General features: G+C 38.5%; 3 protein-coding genes across 3 annotated transcripts; all 3 read left to right on the top strand.

The window, feature by feature from the left end:
- The first annotated feature begins 8,190 nt into the window (after positions 1-8,190).
- On the top strand, positions 8,191-8,913 carry LOC104454902 (ethylene-responsive transcription factor 13). The gene is given in 2 exon segments (XM_018877502.2): positions 8,191-8,663; positions 8,666-8,913. Coding segments are annotated over 2 exon segments (663 nt in total). The 5' UTR covers positions 8,191-8,248.
- A 1,379-nt stretch (positions 8,914-10,292) lies between these two features.
- Positions 10,293-10,943, top strand: LOC104454901 (ethylene-responsive transcription factor 2-like). Its single transcript, XM_010069774.2, has one exon. It carries the CDS (start codon positions 10,293-10,295, stop codon positions 10,941-10,943), a length of 651 nt encoding a protein of 216 aa, XP_010068076.2.
- A 1,676-nt stretch (positions 10,944-12,619) lies between these two features.
- Positions 12,620-14,539, top strand: LOC104454900 (ethylene-responsive transcription factor 13). Its single transcript, XM_039317383.1, has 2 exons — positions 12,620-12,777; positions 13,831-14,539. Exons 1-2 carry the CDS (start codon positions 12,620-12,622, stop codon positions 14,537-14,539), a joined length of 867 nt encoding a protein of 288 aa, XP_039173317.1.
- Positions 14,540-20,128: the final 5,589 nt, after the last annotated feature.

Raw genomic sequence — 20,128 nt, 5'->3', positions numbered from 1 at the left:
AAAGATGTATGCTCATCATAATACTAGTAAACCATTATGGCGATGTCCGTGTTGTAATGTTTTTCGGCTACAGAATCCTCCTACCATACGCCTCCAAGAGGACTCATCGCCGCTTGAAATGCCATGGTGGCAAGTAAGATTGCGACGACCATCATAGACTACATACCTTTCTACTAATTTATGTTTTATTTGCCTCTTATTTGGTTGTGCTACACGCGGACGATATTCCCCCTCGGAGGTGGCCATATCCTCCATAGATAAAAATTACCTTTTTGTGAACTTCTAAAGAGGAATAACCTTTCTTTATCATTTCACAACAAAAAGTAACTTTTATTTGTGGAGAACATGGCCACCTCTAGAGGGAATACCGTTTTTGTGTCAGACAACTAAATGAGAGGCAATAAAACAATTGTCTATAGAAAGGTATGTAGTTTTTTATGGTCGTCGCAATTTTACTTGCCACCATAGCCTTTCAAGGAGCAGTGTGTCATATGGGAAGAATTTGGTAAGCGGACCTCATGGCCGAAAAGCATTACACAACGCATATTGCCATAATGGCTAACAAACATCATGATTAGCATACATTTTTTGTGTCATGCCATACTATTTGTTTCCTATCGTCATTTACAATAATTCTGCTTCTCATTAGCGGTGTGTCGTGATGTGCACAAAACTTGCCTATTAATAATCTAAGTTGCCATAATTTTCGCGGCGGTGACTTACACAGTACCAATATTGGTATTAACCCCGCATGGTTGAATGTGACATATGAAAAAACTAGAACTGTACTTATGATATGAGTTGTCTTTATGATTATTCTTTTGGTTTGCCAACTTTTCCGCATCACACCTATTTCTAACATGCCCCCTTTGCAATTCGCAGTCACAATGTAGAATGTCCAATGGATAGATACTACACACATCCAATGCATGAATTCTTAATATTGCATTGACTGTTGTGATGATCTGTTTCATGATATTACTAGTTTTTGCCATCTTCCTTTGCCTACTTATTAGGTCTGAATACCCCATATTGAAAGTCGTTGGACTGACTGTGTCCAATTTCACAGTCAATACATCCACCAAGGCCGATTGGAAAGCTGCCCTCTTGGTGGAAAAACTAGAGACCTACGAGAGCAACACTTGGCATTGGCATCAACGGAGCCATCCGTGCTATGGGCTCTTGGTAGGATTATTATAAAGGCGAATATGATGGAGAGGCCTGAGGAGGCAGTGTTTTAGGACATGGATTAAGAGTGGAGGTTTGTGAGGATAGTGGCTATCGAATTGGGTATGAGGATGCAAAGCATTTACGTGCTTGGGTCGTGGTGGAAGAAGTACTATTGCCTCATTAAAGCACACCATAACAACTTGAGGGTAGCTTTTGCAAAATTTAAAGGGGAGAAAAGCTTAGTCATTGGCGATAATCTTTCGTCCAATAATTTTTCGTCGTGCTTTTATATCGATGTTGATTTGATCCATCCACGACCCCTACTCTTAGTTGTTGCTATTGATGTCAAGGTTTATGAGATCGCCGTGTACTATTTTTGCCCATAGAGATCTTTTTCTTTTCCATCTATAATTTAGTGTTTATGATTTTTTTTTTTCACTTCTACTTTATTGTTAAACGATTGTGTGGCATTTATAAAATGCAGTGAATATTCTAAGACAAAGTCCAATGTTATATGAAATTGTTAATTATGGAAGATGAGTATACGTTGCGTGAAGTGCATCACGCTTACTAAATTGAACATTTGTCTGATGTATATCAATGAATTAAGATTTGAAATATTATTTAAATCGCTAGTATTTTGCCCGATATATAACTTAATTAAGTTTTTAAAGTAAAATTTAGTACTTGTGAATCTCAACAGATGAGATAGCTTGCAAGTTACAACCCGGTCCCATTTTGATATATATATTTAGTACTTGCGAATTTCTTATATCATTCAAAAATCACGGATCACTAAATTATATGAAAAATAAAAAGAACATTATGGCCAATAAGAGTTCAAAGGTGGGCTCGTAAATGTTACTATCAATAGCAGCTCCTAAGCTGGGTCTTTGGATGGATTCAATCAAAATTGTTATAAGAGCACGACGGAAGATTATAGCCAACAACTAAATTATTGCTGGAAACTAAAGCTTCACTCCCCCGTAACTTTGCAAAAACAACCTTCATGTTGTCACAATGAGCTTCAATGCCATCATAGCCCTACTTTCACAGCCCAAACACGTATGTGCCTCGCATCCTCAGACCCACCCTAACAACCACTATCCCTATGGACCTCCACTCATAATCCACCTCCGACACCACTGCCTCCTTAGGCCTCTCTATTGTCATCTTCGCCTTTATCAAGGCCTATTGGCCAACCGTAGCACGATTGGCTCTAATGCCAAGGATTGCACTGGATCCCGATGATAGTAGATGAAACACTCAACTTCACGGAAATACAGGTTTTCGTAAATCTCTGATTTCACCACCAAGAGGCGGCATTTCAATTAGTCACGATGGATGCAATGACTGATATTGAACATAGTCAGCCCCACGACTTTCAATATGGGGTAATTAGGTCCATTAGGGAGGTAGAGGAAGATGGCAAAAACAAGTAACACTATGAACTAGGTTAATATGACAATCAATGTGCAACAAAGAATCCATGCGTCGGATGTGTCGGCATCATTTGTCGGACATTTTACTTGTGTAATAGTACTGTTACTTTCGCCGAGTAACAATAGAATTTGAATTCTTCTTCTTCTTTAATGACTAGCGCCTAGATACTTACTTCTTGTAGAAAATGATTACTTTTGCGTGAGTGCAACATTTAAAGAAATAAACCCAACGACATTATTCAGAAAAATAAAGTTGTAGGGTAATTAACTGCAAATTTTAGATGGTGAAATATAAGTTCTAAATAAAATAAATAAAATTTAAGAGTCCATAACTAGAAAATTACATATCCAATATGTAAATTATCTACATATATATTAGACTTTTTTTCAAAGTTTTTTTTTTATATTAGGTAAGGTATACTGGAAAATCAAGTGTATTTGACACAACACCTTCTTCGAGGAAAGGGATAGATTTAGAGGTAATGTCAAGTTAGGACCAACAATCCTTGTTCAGTGCAAGTTCTCCCAAATTCTTACCTCGCACAATGTTGAGATATTAAATTTTGATTTACCCAACTAAAATTTTATATTAGGAGTTGAGATCAACTAGAAACCAAGTTAGATATTGGAGTACACATCACTTTCTACATAACTAGAAATCTAGAGTCTTAGACTTGATTACACTTCTTTACTAACTAGTGCCATTCCAAAACTTGATTATTTGTTAACTAAGTATCACATGCAGTTTTTTTTTTTTTTTTTGTTCAATCATTACTCTTAAAGTTTATGTCCAATAAGTGTCCTATGTAATGTTTTTATATTTATTATGGTCCTAAAATGTAATCTAACCATTCAATTAAAACAGGAAAATCACAATTAAAAATTAATATACAAGAATTACAATCGATTCACTCAAAGATAGTAGTGAAAGGATAGCCAACGAATGAAGTGCAATAAAAAAAAAGCCCGATAAGAAATGGGCAAAGAATTTAACAGTCTTGTTATCATGAGCTTAGTTCGAATTGATTTCAATTTCTTTTCTAAAGGATTGACCTTCTAAAACTAAACTATATCAAATGTGTCTACTAAAACCCTGAACCATGTGTACACTAACTAAATGAAACTTCTAATTTTCTTATTTTATTTTATTATTTATTATTTATTTCTAGATATGGGCCATGGATACAAGTTAGGGTTCTCATATCAAGCCCCCTCAATCTAATTAACCCATTTCCCTAAAATTCAAATTCAGCCCAAATATATTTTAATGAAGTTAAGCCCAAACTTTCCGACACCGTTCAAGCCCAAAATTCATTATTGAACCTTAATCGAGCCTATCTTGAAGGACGACTGCTCCAAGAACGCACTCTAATTCTGTTTTCCAATATAAAACCCATCCTCTAATTCTCCTCAATATCAAGCCCCCTCAATCTAATTAACCCATTTCCCTAAAATTCAAATTCAACCCAAATATATTTTAATGAAGTTAAGCCCAAACTTTCCGACACTGTTCAAGCCCAAAATTCATTATTGAACCTTAATTGAGCCTATCTTGAAGGACGACTGCTCCAAGAACGCACTCTAATTCTGTTTTCCAATATAGGACCCATCCTCTTCTTCTCCCTTTTTCATTTATTTATTTATTTATGGTTTTATCATGCAATTGTTATTATTATTATTCATCATTTTCGTATCATTACCAAGAAACCTTGATGACTCATTTTCAATCTCAGACAATTAAAATTTCAACAACAATTTATATCGAACTGGAAATCGCACAATTTATCATTGGCCACCGCCAATCTCTAGAACATGATTATCAACCACCTCCATGTGTTGCCAAATAATCGCCGCCCTCGTTGGTCAGCATCATCCACCCATCTCGATTTTCTATTAACTCAATGATATCTCATTCATAGAACTCGAAATGTACAGCTAATGTATATAGAGACATACCCGCGGAAACGAGATCGGAGCACAGAAATCGGACCGTAATGATCGAATCGTTTCCTCAGGACGCCCACCGCAGAACCACGACAGCAGGCAAACCATCCGGAAATAAAAAGAAAAGAATATGTCAGTTGCAGTTAACAGATAAAATCTCAGAAAATCGTATTTGATGACTCATGAAGCAACCGATGATATACAGAACAACATCGGGCTGTCTTCGGATCGAACGAAAAATAGGCGTCATCTCGCTTGAGGGCTCTGGATGGAACGTTATGGTAATGTCTGGATCTCACCTTCTCTTTTGCTCGCATCTTCATCTTCTTCGGAGACGCCAGGGAGAGCGAGAGGAAGCGAGAGTTAGCCACAGAGAGAGAGAGAGATGAGCTCTTCCGTTTTTGAGGGGGCTTCAAGGACTCTGGTCAGTTGAACTTGGATAAGATGGATTTCTCTGTTGAGATTTCGTGGGTTTGAATGGGTCAAAGAAGCGAGAATCTCGGATATGGCAGCGCTAACCGTCGCCGGCTGAAGACTAATCGGACTGACTTAACAACTCTATTTCTTCTTCTTCTTACTTTTTTTTTAATGAATGCTTAACTGATCGACACAAATTTAGGTGCCAATGATAATTTATTGTGTAATAGTGTTGAGGCTAAACATTGTGCAATTCGCGTATAAGTTACAGGACTAGGAAACACTTGAGATGAGGGAGGAGTCTTTAATCTTTGAACTCGAAACTTTTAGGCTGATTCAGGTTTTTTTTTTTTTTTATCCAAGACCTTGTACTTTTGTAAGTATCAAATACATTTCATAGTTGACTTAATAAGTGTCGGTTCAATTTGTGTAATTGACTAATCGTCGAAAAATAAACTAATGAACCAAAACTCATCAACTTAACATTATTTTTATCTTAAAAATATCCCCAATTCAAAAATACGTGGTTTTTTTAGAAACCTTAGTTTCACTTTGGTTGTTTGCTAAATAAATTTTCTTTAAAGTACAAAAGCTAATTCAAAATTAGGAAATAAAACTAACTGAAGGATAAGCATGTGTGTTTCGAATTAAAGTTTTCATTCTTTTATTGTAGTGTCTAAAATTTAGTGAATATTAAGTGAAGCTTATTCAAGGAATAAATTAAGTTCTCCTTGAAATTATCTTGATCTAATTTTGAATTGAATTGAAAAATAATGCATTAATCACATTAGTAACCAGAAGTTATATTTCAAAATCTGGGTATCATTCATGTTTTAATATATATTTCTTGTATTGACTTCATCACAAACTACACGGATAAACCAATATATTTAAAGTTACTTTATTTTTAGAGAATAAAACCCCAAATTAGACTCATTATAACATATTTACCGTAATTTTTTTTTTTGTGTGATACAATAAATCCTAAACTTATACCTATGGGATACATTTACCCCTCGCCAAGATTTCACCAATGAACACCACTAAAATCCACGTTGACATTGCACTCCTATGGCTTCATGATGTCTTTTTGGCTGAAAAAATCAAATATGTACTAAGGGCACAAATTTGAAGTTTTTGATGTTACAAAATAAATTTGGGGTAGATGTGCTACATTGGGCATAGTCTGAGGTGTTTTCTGTTTTTTTTTTTTTCTTATTTTTATATGGTTTTTACAAATTTAAAATCAATGAGATTAATTCAAAGATATAAGTGTTTTGGAAGGATTATAGAAATTTATTTCAAAATATTTTATCCTGATATTTATCAATATTATTGATCAAGTACATTTAAAGATGATTTTCTTTATTTATTTTCAGATTTAAATTTAAATCTAAAAAGTGATAGATGTGTCAGCATGACAAGTCACTCAACTAATCATACTTGGTTGAATTTAGGCTACGTGCACATGACGAGCAAAGGAGCAGTTATGGCTTTGTTGACTCTTAAATCTTACTCGACAAATTAAGCAAAAAGTTATTGTAAAAAGTTAAAAAAGAAGTATAAGTAAATAGTGCTCAAAAGAACTCAAAAAGGAATGATGAACAATAAATAAATAAAGATAGATAACGAATAACAAATAACAAAATGATAATTCATTTTGGTCCAACTCGCGTAGTCGACATCCGCATGCTTGAGGATATTATTTTCTATGCACAAAAAACATAAGAATTGAGCAAAAATCCACTTTCTAATTCCCTCTCCTTTGCCGATCAGCCCCGGCCACCACCTCCGACAGCCACAACCTTATCATTGGTCGTTGCTCGCACAATGGAGAGAGACCCGTTGAGACATTCTAGAGAGTATTTTTTGAGTGACATCACCAAAAAATTCTTTCAGAGGACTGACATCCAAAAGAGTTCTTTCTCGTTTCTGATTCATCTTCGTGCCCAAGGTGACTCAGCCATCATCGGACTGCTACTCCAGAGAAGCACCTGTTCTTCTCTGTCTTCTTTGTCATGAATATCCGAAGAGCTTGGATTCGTGTCCAAAGCCTTTGTTTGGGCGCCAATCACTGTTGACGAAGTCTCACAGGTTACGGTTGCTAATTCGTTCACCATTCGCGACCTGTGATCCCATCTTAGCCATTGCGGATCAAATGGCTGATAATCGTGAAATGCTCAACTTGATTTTCAAAGTCTTTCATCGCCGATTGTTGCCACTGACGTGTTTGGGACCTCCTTTTGTCAGTACAACAGTCAATCGAGCTTGGCCAGGCGAGGTCCGAATCCTAAGCATAAGGTTTGAAGTCGAGTCTTACCCCAAAGTGCTAAGCTAGGTTCTCGGGCCCTATATTCGTGCTCCAGATAATGATGATAATCACGTTGGTGGGGAGGTCAAGTCCGGATTTTAAATATTGAAAATTTCAATCCTTAAGAGACATAAATCCTTTATGGTAATTTACGCCTTGTTATATTTTTTTGTAGATTCAGAAAGGAAAAAAAAATTTCCGATCCATCTTTTTACTTTCAAAAGATATAAAATAAAAATAAAAATGGAGAAACATTTTTCGATGAACAGAGGAAAATGACATTTCTTACAATATCATGTCACTACTACAATGCTCAAAGCACTCGAGTCATCTCCTATACTTCATCTGTAATTTTTCCATGATCAGCGCTTCTCGTTTTCTTCTTTCGTTTTTCCACCACATCCTGTACGTTTCCGTGCCACCAAAGTTTTCTTTCTTCTCAAGCGTCAGTCATTGGATCCATGAAGCAACCCTTCAGATCTAAAGAGCCACTATCCTTGCCTCCTCAAAAAAGGAGGAACGTGCCCCTTGCTTTGGCTTTTCAATTCAGAAAAGGATAAGAATAAAGTATATCACGTTGTGTCTCTCCTGAATAAAGAAGTCTAAGTGAGCATTTGAAACACGTGTTGAGAATCTCATCAGTCATCAGTCATATGTCATCGATGACTACATGGCACTTTCCCAGAAGCTCCATCCAAAATGTAGCTCAACCTATATAACGCTCTCTCTCTCATGGTCTTTTCAATTTCACTCCTTCAGAAACCAAATCATCCCTTCAATCTTCCACATTCAGTGATCTCAAAGCTGCAAATTCTAGCCCAAAGCGAAAATGCTTCAGGGAATCTTCGGTCCCTTTGAGACCGATCCATGCGATGCTTTGAAATCCATCTGTCAGCATCTTCTTGAAGAAGATGATGATGATGATGCTGTCAACGCAGCATTTTCTACACAAACTCCAGCAAACATGTGCAGGAGGTGTTCAAGCTTCAGCAATCTTTTACTGATGGAGAGTTGGAGCGAGCTGCCCCTAAAAGTCGATGACTCGGAGGACATGGTGGTGTACAGCGCTTTACAAGATGCGCTCAATTCAGGGTGGACAGTGCCTCTGGCTTCAAGCCTAGAACTGGATTTCGAAGTGACGACCATTGATTATAACAGCGTTGGTCTGGCGACAAAGGAGAAACAAGAGACAGTGGAGCGTGAGGTACAAGTGCCGGTCAAGAAGACGCATTATAGAGGAGTGAGGAGGCGGCCGTGGGGAAAATACGCAGCAGAAATGAGGGACCCCAAGAAAAACGGAGCAAGGGTTTGGCTTGGCACTTATGAGACGCCCGAGGACGCGGCATTGGCCTATGACCAGGCAGCTTTTAAGATGAGGGGTGCAAGGCCAAGCTCAACTTCCCACACCTCATCGGCTCCACTGACTACGAGCCCATCAGGGTCAGCCTGAAACGTCGGTCTGCCGAGCCTAGCTCGCCGTCCACGTCTAGTGGTGAAAGCTTTCTGACAGGGACGAAGAGGAGAAAGAGAGAGGTTAATGTAGATGCTAAGGTGGATTTTCGAAGTCCAATCCCCTTTCACATTCTAGATGTGGGCTTATTGAGTGTGGATGAACAATTTTTGTTTTGATCGTGGAAACTACAATTTAGTGTTTTTATCCCATTCCATTACGGTTTGTACACAGGAAAAGAGAAGCAAAAACTTCGTTGCTATAGATTAATCGACAATTACCCTTTTTATTGGAGAAGTTCCAAACCCGGCTATGGTTTAAGCCAAAATGATGTCATTTTAGACATTAATCCTCATTCAAGTTAAAATTAACAAACATTCGAGAGAAAAAGTAATAAAAATCCCTATTAATATTTTCCCTTGATTAAATTGGATGGAGTTAAGAGAGATTTTTTACAAAAAAAATAGAGATTTACTCGTATCAACTATAAGTTTTTAAAACTGAAAAAGAAAAAAAACTGTAAGTTTACACACCCTGTAGTGGGCGAGTTAGTTAGAGTACACACTAGCCACACGAAAGGCCAGGGTTCGATTCCCCTACTCGTCACGTTGCGCAACTTAAGTGGGGTGTCATGGGTGGTAGAACCCTGCGCTAATACTTCTACGGGTTTACGTCGCCGATTGCCGGTTGTACGGTGGTTCTGAATTGCCAAAAAAAAAAAAAAAAAATTGTAAGTTTTAAAATTGAATTTGCACATTTCGAACGTTTAATAACTCAACCATATTTTTAATAATTTTTAAAAATTTTGGTACACTTATCCTTATATTTTTCAATAACCTTTGGACAGCCACTAACCCTTACTGAAACTTAATAGCACTAAAAAAAAAAAAAAATATATATATATATATATATATATATATATATATATATATATATATATATACATTTGAAGACAGAATAATACAGCTCTACAGTTTTCTTTTTATCACATGCGCATGTGATTGGACCTGTACGGCACGACACATCAGATCTAAAAATGTTACTTTATATACACATGCATGCGCACATTATTGTCCTTCCCCAATAAAATAAAAAGGAGCGCACCCCATGCTTTGGTTTTTAATTTAAAATGGATAATAAAAAATATTAATTCATGTCTTTCGTGATTAAAAAGTCTTATTGAACATTTGAAACACGCCCTTTTCCAGAAACTTGATCTAACATAAATGGGAGCTAAGAATTAAATCATTTATGTTGAAATCACCACTAGCCAAGCAGTCAAGCTCAACCTACCTATAGCTCCCACTTTGCTGGTCTTTTCAACTCTTCACTTTTCCAAAACCAAAACATCCCTTCAATCTTCCAAAATCAGTGACCACAAAGCTACAAATTTTAGCCAAAACGAGAATGCTTCAAGAGGGCCTAATCAATCCGATGTTTTGAAATCCATTTGTGAGTATCTTCTTGAAGATGATGATGATAGTGTCAACGTAACATCTTCTGCAGCAACTCCTACAGACACGTACACAAGGAGTTGAGCTTCGGCAATCTATTATTAATGGAGAGTCGGAACAAACTGCCCCTAAAAGTTGACGACTCAGAGGACATGTTGGTGTACGGAGCTTTATGCGATGTGCTTAATTCCGGGTGGACAATGCCGTTGGCTTCAAATCAAGAACTTGATTTGGAAGTGACGACCGTTGACTATAACAACATTCGTCAGGCTTCAAACCAAGAACTTGATTTCAAAGTGATGATCATTGATTATAACAGCATTGGCCCGGCAACAAAGAAGAAACCAGAGATGGCGGAGCATGAGGTACAAGCATTAGTTGAGAGAACCCGTTACAAGGGAGTGAGGAGACGACCACAGGGAAATTACGCAATGGAGATAAGGGACCGCAAGAAGAACGGCGTGAGGATTTGGCTTGGGACTTACGAGACATCTAAGGATGCAACATTGGCCTATAGTCAGGCTACTTTTAAGATGAGGGGGTCCAAGGCCAAAGCTCAACAGCCCTTGCCTCGTTGGCTTAGCCAAGTACAAGCCTATCAAGGTCAGCTGAATGTTTGGTCCACTGAGCCTAACTCGCCATCCACATCCAGCGGTGGTGAAGAGGAGAAAGAGAGAGGTGAATTTGGAAGTCTAATGCCCTTTCCTGCATTGGATATTGTCTTGTTGAGCATGGACGAACACTTTTTGTCTTGATTGTGCAAATTGCAAAGACATTTAAAAGTCAATCCGCAATTTATCTCACAGAAAGATCAATTGGTACCTCTATTCCATTTCCATAGAGTTTGTCAAAAAAAAAAACCAAAGGCCTATTCAGTCACTAACTTCATCGTAAAAAGACCCTTGTTTCGTACACATGAAGAGAGTGAAAAACTGACATTCACATCGTATAAACCTCACTAATTACATAATAATATTACTAATGATAGATCAATCAATGGCTTACTATTTAGGTAACAATAATTCTAATGATAGATCATTAGCTCTTATGTTAGCATACTTGAGAGATGAAACATGTCTAGGGAGAATTTTCCCAAAAATCCTAAACCTATTGTACTTTTGTCAATTTAATTATAAACCTTTCAACTTTGCCATTTAAATCCTAAACTTTTTCACATTCTACCAATTTAGTCCATTCAACCAATTTTTGCCAAAAATTACTAACCTAGATGGCCAGTGCTAATATGGACATTTTTTTAATAATCTTTTTAATTTTTTTTTTTTTTTTTTTTTCTTTTGTTTTGATTTTTTAGAGCCAATGAGCATGGCCAGCCAACCCTCACTGGCCTTGGGTGATAGAGGTTGCGCCCCTCCCATGGCTAGGAGAGGGGCGCGACTCGCCAACGCCAATAAGGGTCAACTAGCCCCTGCTTGTGGTTGGCAAGGGTTGTCAACCCTCACCTATGGCCGATGAGGGTAAGCTGGCCACCTTCGCTAGCCCTAACTCCAAAACCAAACAAATAAAAAAAATAAAAAAATAAAAAAATAAAAATATCATTATAAAAGTGCCACGTCGATCAATAATTTCCAGTCATAATTGGCTGGATGAATTCAACTAGTGAAAAAGTAAAAAAGTTTAGAACTCAATTGACAAAATTAAAAGATTTAAGACTAAATTGACAAAAATGCAATAAGTTTATGACTTTTTGGATAATTTTCCCTGCATGCCTATCGATTTTGGTACATGAAAATAGTCAACAATACTTGGATTAGTCCCCATAATGCCCAAAATTGGTGTGATGCCAACATGTACATCTTGGTCTTATCAACACTATTTCATTAAGTACTCTTAGGAAAAATGAAGTAATCTCGGTTGGACTTTTCCAATAAGGTAGAACTCTTTTTCTTCTTTTCATTTAGATACTAGAAAACTTTAGACAAGCTTTTTGAACGATACACCATATTTAAATGCACAATGACAAGAGCCTTTAGACTCAGGACTAGTGCTTGGATTTAGGACAATGCCTAGATTTGGGATATTGGGTTGGGCCTAGGACCGAAGGTTGGATCTAGAGGCCCTAATCCTCGACCTTGGAAGTTTACCCAAGGATTTACGAGGGTTTGAAACGACCCAACAACTAGATCCAGGGCCTAAGATTACGACTTGAACATGGCACCTAGGCACCTAGAGTTGAAACTAGGACCTTGATGCCAAAACTGTAACCTCAGAGACTTGATGGAGGATAGTGACCCTGTACAAAATCCACGTTCAAGGGGCTAGAATTCGATTCATAATCCTCATTGTCTCAAGTCGGGTGTCAAAGTCTAGAACTACCAGAGGTTCATAGGTTTACACTCAAGTATTTGAGCTCCATCGCTGGGGTCAAGTACTGAGCCTAGGTCTCGAGTGTTGGCCCCCAGGGCCAAGGTGTATGGCTTGTGGTCCTAGGTTTGATGCTCAGTTCCGGAGTCCATGTGTTGAGGTCATGTATCCGGGCATCAAAGATTTGCGTGATTCAAACTCTGGAGGTCACGGTTTCGATCCTGGAGTCTTGGATCCAAGCACCAGGGTGCTAGGTCGCCTATCAAGGTTCGGGGAGTGGACGTAGAGGCCGAGGTTGAGGCCTCCCATTTGGGCGCTACGGTCTTTAGGTCACAGGCTCTGGCAATGAGACCCTTGGCGGCTGGAGAGAGGTCAAGGTAGAGTTTGAAAATTGAATTTCGTTTTTATAAAAGCGTAAATCATTTTCTTTTTCTAATTTATGGGTAGATAAAATTTTTGTTGATGGTGAATCTGTTTTTCTTGACGCATCTTCAAACGATTCCATGGATGATACGGACCAAAAATTATTTTGAACGTCCGGTTATACATGCAAAACAAATTAAAACGAAGTTTCTCGTAAAAAAATATCACGCCATCATTATAAATTCTAATAAAAAGTTATAATTGCATATAAGTACCTATAGGTTACAATAAACTTTTCATAATATAGTTGCCTGTAAATAATTTTTTTTTTATTACAAATATCTCTTCAATCTCTTCAACACTCACTTACAATTACCGAAATATACTAACGCGAAAAAGAAAAAAAAAATCCTTATACTTGAACCTGCAACAATACAATCCTGCAATTATTTTTTATCACGTGGATATGAGATTCGATTTATAGGGAACAACCATCAGATCTAAAAACTTTAATTTAGATACAAAATGTATGCAAACATCGTTGTCCTTCCCCAATAAAAAAAGGCGAAGAGTGACCCATGCTTGGTTTTTTTTTTTTTTAATTCAAACGGATAATAAAAAAATATCAATTTATTCCTTTCACGATAAAAAAAAAAAAAAGTCTAATTGAGCATTTGAAGCATGTGTTGATAATCTCATTAGTCTTCACCAAATGCACTTTCTCAGAAGCTCCATCCAAAATCATCCCTTCGATCTTCTGCCAATAAAGCAGTCAAGCTCAACCTGTATATATAGCTCCATCTTTCATGGTCTTTTCAGCTCCACTCTTACTCCAGAAACCATCTCATCCCTTCGATTTCAGTGCTCCCAAAGCTTTAAACTCTAGCCAGAAACCAAAATGCTTCAAGAAATTTTCAGTCCTTTTGAGACAGATCGATTTGATACTTTTAAATCCAGTTGTGAGCATCTCCTTGGAGATGATGATGGTGGTATCGACGCAACAATTTATGCACCAATTCATGCACTGACTACTGCCAGCATGTGCTCAAGGAATTCAAGCTTCAGCAATCTTTTACTGGAGGAGAGTTGGAGTGAACTGCCCCTAAAAGTCAACGATTCAGAGGACATGTTGGTGTACGGTGCTCTGTGCGATGCCCTCAGTTCCGGGTGGACCATGCCTTCATCTTTGAATCGAGAACTTGATTTTGAAGCAACCACCAGTGATTTCAACAGCATTGGTCTGGCGACAAAGGAGAAACGGGAGATGGTGGAGTGCGAAGTACAACTGCCGGTTGAGAAGAAACACTATAGAGGGGTAAGGAGGCGGCCATGGGGAAAATACGCGGCGGAGATGAGGGACCCCAAGAAGAATGGGGCAAGGATTTGGCTCGGGACATATGAAACGCCCGAGGATGCGGCATTGGCCTATGACCGGGCCGCTTTTAAGATGAGGGGGTCCAAGGCCAAGCTCAACTTTCCTCATCTCATTGGCTTGGCCGAGTATGACCCTGTCAGGGTCAGATCCAAGCGTCAGTCCACCAAGCCTAGCTCGCCGTCCATGTCCAGCGATGATGACTCAACGACAAGAACGAAGAGGAGAAGGAGAGAGGTCGACATGAACGACAAGAATGAAGAGGAGAAAGAGAGAGGTCGACATGGATGCTGAGGTGGATTTTGGAAGTCCTATATCCTTTCCCATATTGGATATGGATTGGTTTAATGGGGATGAACGGTTGATATTGTGATTGTGCAAACTGCAAAGATATTGTATTGATCAATGTAAAGTCAATCAGGCAACTCATCTTCCATAAACTATCAGTTTAGTGTTTAAGCTTGAGCAATCTTTCACCGACGGAGAAATCCAGCCTGTGGTGCGACGTGCAATCAATGTTACTGCTGAAGAAATCCTAGTCATGAGGTATAGTCAGAGAAATGTAAAGAAAAGCTCAAGTCACAGGCGATATGATCTTGATTATTCTCAAGCCCTAACCGCATTCATAAAACCCTTTTCCATTCACTGTTTTCTGCTCTGGCTATTGTTGGGTCAAAGCTTGTACATTCATAATTGCTTCAAGACATCAAGTTACATATCCTTTATCAATTCAAACAAACTTGGCCTTAGTCAAGCATTGTTATCATAAAAAGAAAAGTCGATATAGACTGAGGTGTTGGCTCGTGGTAGTTTACTTTCTTTATAAAGTACAGTTTTGCACTCAAAGAAGACTTTCCATCAATTGCATTGGTTATATGGTCCAAGATTATTATCTAAAACTAACAAGAATGTGACAGAGCTGTTGGTTTCTAAATTTGTACAATATATATAATTGACCCGGAAAGAAAAGAGTGGAATTCCAAGAGTCGAGTCCTTCATTGCGGCCAGACAGAAAGTGCGAAGTGTAATAGTCTAGGGAGTTGACCAGTCAAAGAGTCAAGGGTCAAAATAAAGAAAGAAAGAAAGAAAGCAGGCGGCATCAGTTAAAAAGGACGACCGAGAACTGCATTAAAGGAATAAGGGCTTCGTCCTTTGAACAGGAAAAGCGAGAAAATGAAGGCAAAAGGGAGAAAAGAGAAATGGCTTGTGCATGTAGACGATGCCGTATCAACGGCGAATTGTGGTGCTTCATAGGTGTCCGAGCCTATTTTTCGTCTGTCCAGAATAATATTCGAAGCTAGGACACAAATTCAAAGTTATGTCAATTTTGAGTTGTCACGTTAGACTAAGGAGCTATTGAGTTTTAGAATTATATGGAAATGATCATTATGTGTGTTGTGGAGTTGTGGGGTTTGACAAAATTTGATTTTGAAATACAATTTGATTGAACCGAATTTATGAAGCTTTGTGTTCGAGTTATGCGTAGTAGATAATACAATTAAGGTAATAGATGAATGTTTGCTATAAATAAATTTCTTTCTTAGCACATTAGTGTCGTTTTATTGGCTAATAAGCATATCTTAGCCGAGCTATTAATTGCAAAATGCATTCCTCAGTTTTTTTTATATGACTTTTCAATTACTTATAGAAATTTGAGTGCGTCGGCTCGAGTAACTACCATAAGTTAGTTTTTGGCTTTTCCTAAGTAAGTGATACTATCTTTTTTTTTAGTTTGTACCATTCATATTCTAAAAGTAATATAGATTATGCATAGTATGAATTACGAAATGGCATTATTATTACATAAAAAGTCATAATAATTATTGGTTATTTATGAATGTTCTAGAAAAATGTGTTATGCAAGGTAATGTGGAAGTTTATATATACGTATAATGTTGCAAACTAGTTTATCAAAAAATTTCTAAATGATATGAGAAATGCTTTACAGAGGATATTTCTAGCAGATTAGCTATGTTGCGAAAATGTTATTTATTTGGTTTGTAAAATATATATTGGATCGAATTTCTGATAATAGAGGGTGATCGTTTGATACTTAATATGATTGTGAACCCAGTGAAGGGTTCGTGGGTTGCATATCAATTTAGGATATCTTTTTAAGCCAACTCACTAGTTTTGTAGGTGGAGACCTTGTCAAGAGGGTATGTTATATGATGTTGTGTCATCAATGGATGGACTACTGACGTATGATTTGATAAAGCTTAATCAATGGACTTAACCATTGATATTAGAGTTATGATGGTAGATTTAAATGAGTATTTTTAATTTGTACAAAGCTTTGTTGGAGTGAAACAACTCATATGTAATTTGATATATATTTTATATTTTGAGTTTGGATTATGAGTTTCTAGTATCACATCATATACATGCATAGTAGTTGCTTGATTATTTAGAAGAGATGAACTATGGTTGCTCACTACTCTTTAACTATGGTATGATGAACTATGGTTGCTCGCTAAAGTGACATGAATTGGGATTTCCGGGAGTTGAAAACAGCGTCTTTTGGGTGGAAAACGGCAGTATCACCCCATGCTTGTAGAGTTGGGGGTGTAATAAAAAGTGGGTCAAATTATTTATCATGGAAATCATGTGCTTAAAATATTATCTAATTACCCATGAAATTTCTCCGAACTGCCAAAATAACAAATTAAAAAATAATCCTTCGTGGAGTAGTTTAATCCCTTTATTACCCTAGTCCAAGCGACAGATGTTCAACGAAGAACATGATTCGGTGACAATCATCCGCTTTGACGTCAGCTCTTTCGAGGGGTGGAAAAAAGTCATTATAATAGACAAATTCGAATAAATTTGGAAAAATAATTAGTAGCGATTGCCGGCGTTGCAGTCGGTGCGGACCTCGCCTTCGTCGCCGGTGAGCACCTGGACGTTGCCGAGCTTGGCCATGGAAACGCCGAACTGGTAGTTGAAGACGTCGGGCTGGGTGGCGAGCGCCGCCACGAGCGGCCCCGTCCGGGAGTCGGAGCAGAGGTACTGGTCGGTGGAGAGGAGGCCCATCTTCCTCTGCAGGTTCTTGTAGTACGCGTTGTCGAAGGCTCTCGGCGTCGTCCTGTCGAGGTCCACGTACTCCGATGCCCGCTGGCACTTCCGCTTCAGGTAGTTGGCGTACTGCGGGTCTAGGATCGGGTCGGGTCGGGCTTTCCGGTGGACTTGTAGTTGTAGAGCCGTGATTGGACAGGCCTGCAGGCGCTTCGCCCTATCGTGTGCGCGCCTACGCCGAGATTGTAACAGTTTTTACGACTTTATTATGAAATGCAAAAATCAAGAAGAAAGAAAAATAATGATAAAAATGTACCGCAAAATTTCATAAATTATTCCTTACATCCATTCGAAAATCACCCTTGAGACTAACGTTGCAATATAAATAATAAATAATCAAATTTCATCTCACTTTCATCTGTGAGTAAATGGAACATAGTGTTTTAGATTTTAATATATATATATATATATATATATATATATATATTTTTTTTTTTTATTCATTGATTTTTGAAAATAGAAGTAATAAAAGAAGTTCGCCTGAGAGAACAACCAAGTCAAGGACATTTAATCCTTGGGATTGGAAGAGCTGGAGGAGCGACGTGATGTTCTCGTGGCCCATCGGCACCTTGTCGGCCTCCCCGGCGACGGAGACTCTCCCGTCCTTGCGTCCGTACGGCACCATCCAGTATGGCCCGCTGGCTGAAACAGTGGCATCCCTCGCGGCTGCAGTTAGGATGTCGGTGCATGATGTTGTCCTCGGGCAGCTCTTCTCAAGCTCCGTCTTTATGTCGTCGATTATCTCGAACCCCTAAGGGTCTTGCTCACTTCAGCGCTCTTCTCGTTGTTGTGCGGAAGAACACCTAACTAGATGAGAAAAGTAAACAAGAATAATTAAGAACATGAAGATTTACGTGGTTCGGCGAAAGATCCGCCTACGTCCACGGGAGAGAGAGAGACGATTTCTTATTTGAGCGTTTTTCAAGAGTACAAGGTACAATGCTGAAATAAATAGATCTCCCCACTTTCCTAAACCTAGTAGGAAATGAATTCCACCATAAAGATATTATCAAATTTAAAACCCAAATCTAGGAAATATATTAGGAAACAAATAGTTCAAAATCTTCAAGCCTTCCTAGATTTCCCAATTGAATTTTGTGGAATTCAAGACAATATCAGCAAATCTCCACCTTTGGCTTGAATAAACCACAAGCCTCCACTTGAACCAAGACAACGAATATATCTCTCCCTCCACCGTACCTTCGCAAGGTACGCCCTTTTGGATCGGTGCGGCCTCCATCAACTTCAATGATGAGTGAGAGAAATCAAGTCCCTGCAGGACTTGAACTTCTCTATAGTAACCGTCTTTGTGAGCATATCTGCGGGATTATCTTTAGTATGGATTTTCTTCAAAGCAATGCTACCATTCTCCATAAATTCTCGAATTTTGTGGTACCGAACTTCAATGTGTTTCATTCTAGAATGGAACACTTGATTATTCGCGAGACATTTTTCGCTTTGGCTATCGCAATATAATGTAGCACTTTCTTGCTTTATACCCAACTTTGTGACCAAACCAGTTAGCCATATTCCCTCCTTCGCAGCCTCAGTTACTGCCATATACTCAGCTTCAGTTGTAGACAATGCTACAGTAGGTTGAAGCATTGCCTTCCATGAAATAACCTGCTAAATCAATTGATCCTCCCTTGGAACTGAACATTAAACCCATTCCAATAGTTCTAGCCAAATAACGAAAGATCCACTTAACAACTTCCCAATGCTCCTTACCCGAATTGCTCATGTATCGGCTAACGAGACTCACCGCATGAGCCAAATCCGGTCTGCTACAAACCATAGCATACATGAGGCTCCCTACTGCGCTGGCATAGGGTACTCGAGACATCTTTACAACTTCCTCATGTGAAATAGGGCATTGTTTCTCAGATAATTTGAAGTGATTTGCTAAGGGTGTACTAACCAGTTTAGCTTTACCCATGTTGAACCGCTCCAAGACCTTCTCAACATACTTCTTTTGATTCACCCAAAGCTTACTTGCATGTCTATCTCGAAAGATTTCCATGCCAAGGATCCTCTTTGCAGCACCAAGATCCTTCATATCAAACTCACTACTTAACTGAGACTTTAGGGAAATAATGTCTCTCATTTTTCTTGCAGCAATCAACATGTCATCAACATAGAGCATCAACAGAATAAGCGACTTATCATCCAAAACTTTGTAGTAGACACAAGAATCATGCACACTCCTCATGTAGCCAATACGAAGCATAAAAGAATCAAACCTTTTATTCCATTGCCTTGGAGATTGCTTCAAACCATAAAGTGATCTCTTGAGCAAACAAACATGATCCTCTTTCCCTTCCACCTTGAAGCCTTCGGGCTGCTCCATATAGATTTTCTCCTCTAAGTCACCATGAAGGAATGCCGTCTTCACATCTAGCTGCTCAAGCTCCAAGTCATACATGGCTACCATAGCTAGTAAAACACGAATTGATGTGTGTTTTACAACTGGGGAAAATATCTCGTTGTAATCAATTCCCTCCTTCTGTGCATAGCCCTTAGCAACAAGTCTAGCCTTGTATCTCTCTTGCTCTTTCTCTGTTGCTGCTTCCTTTCTTCGAAGAACCCATTTGCAACCAATGACATTTTGATCCTTGGGCTTCTTCACAAGTTCCCATGTCTCATTCTTTTGTAACGATTCCATCTCCTCCATCATTGCGGTCATCCACTTTTCTTTGTGATCACTTTTTAAAGCTTCATGGTAGGAGCTTGGATCGCCAGAGCCTACGGTAAGAGCATAAGCAACCATATCCTCAAAACCGTACCTCTCCGGTGCTTTGGGAGTGCGCC

This window comes from Eucalyptus grandis, chromosome 7 (genome assembly GCF_016545825.1).
Source record: "Eucalyptus grandis isolate ANBG69807.140 chromosome 7, ASM1654582v1, whole genome shotgun sequence".
Classification (NCBI taxonomy): Eukaryota; Viridiplantae; Streptophyta; class Magnoliopsida; order Myrtales; family Myrtaceae; genus Eucalyptus; species Eucalyptus grandis.
The sequence above is the reverse complement of the archived record's forward strand: the minus strand, read 5'-3'. Positions and strand labels throughout refer to the sequence as shown.

Bases quoted from the DNA above. Each gene is read 5' to 3' on its own strand.
- LOC104454901 (XM_010069774.2), top strand. From the start codon at position 10,293: ATGGAGAGTCGGAACAAACTGCCCCTAAAAGTTGACGACTCAGAGGAC.
- LOC104454900 (XM_039317383.1), top strand. From the start codon at position 12,620: ATGGCTTGTGGTCCTAGGTTTGATGCTCAGTTCCGGAGTCCATGTGTT. The intron at 12,778-13,830 runs GTTCGGGGAGTG...TTTTAAATCCAG, and splicing joins GTGCTAGGTCGCCTATCAAG to TTGTGAGCATCTCCTTGGAG.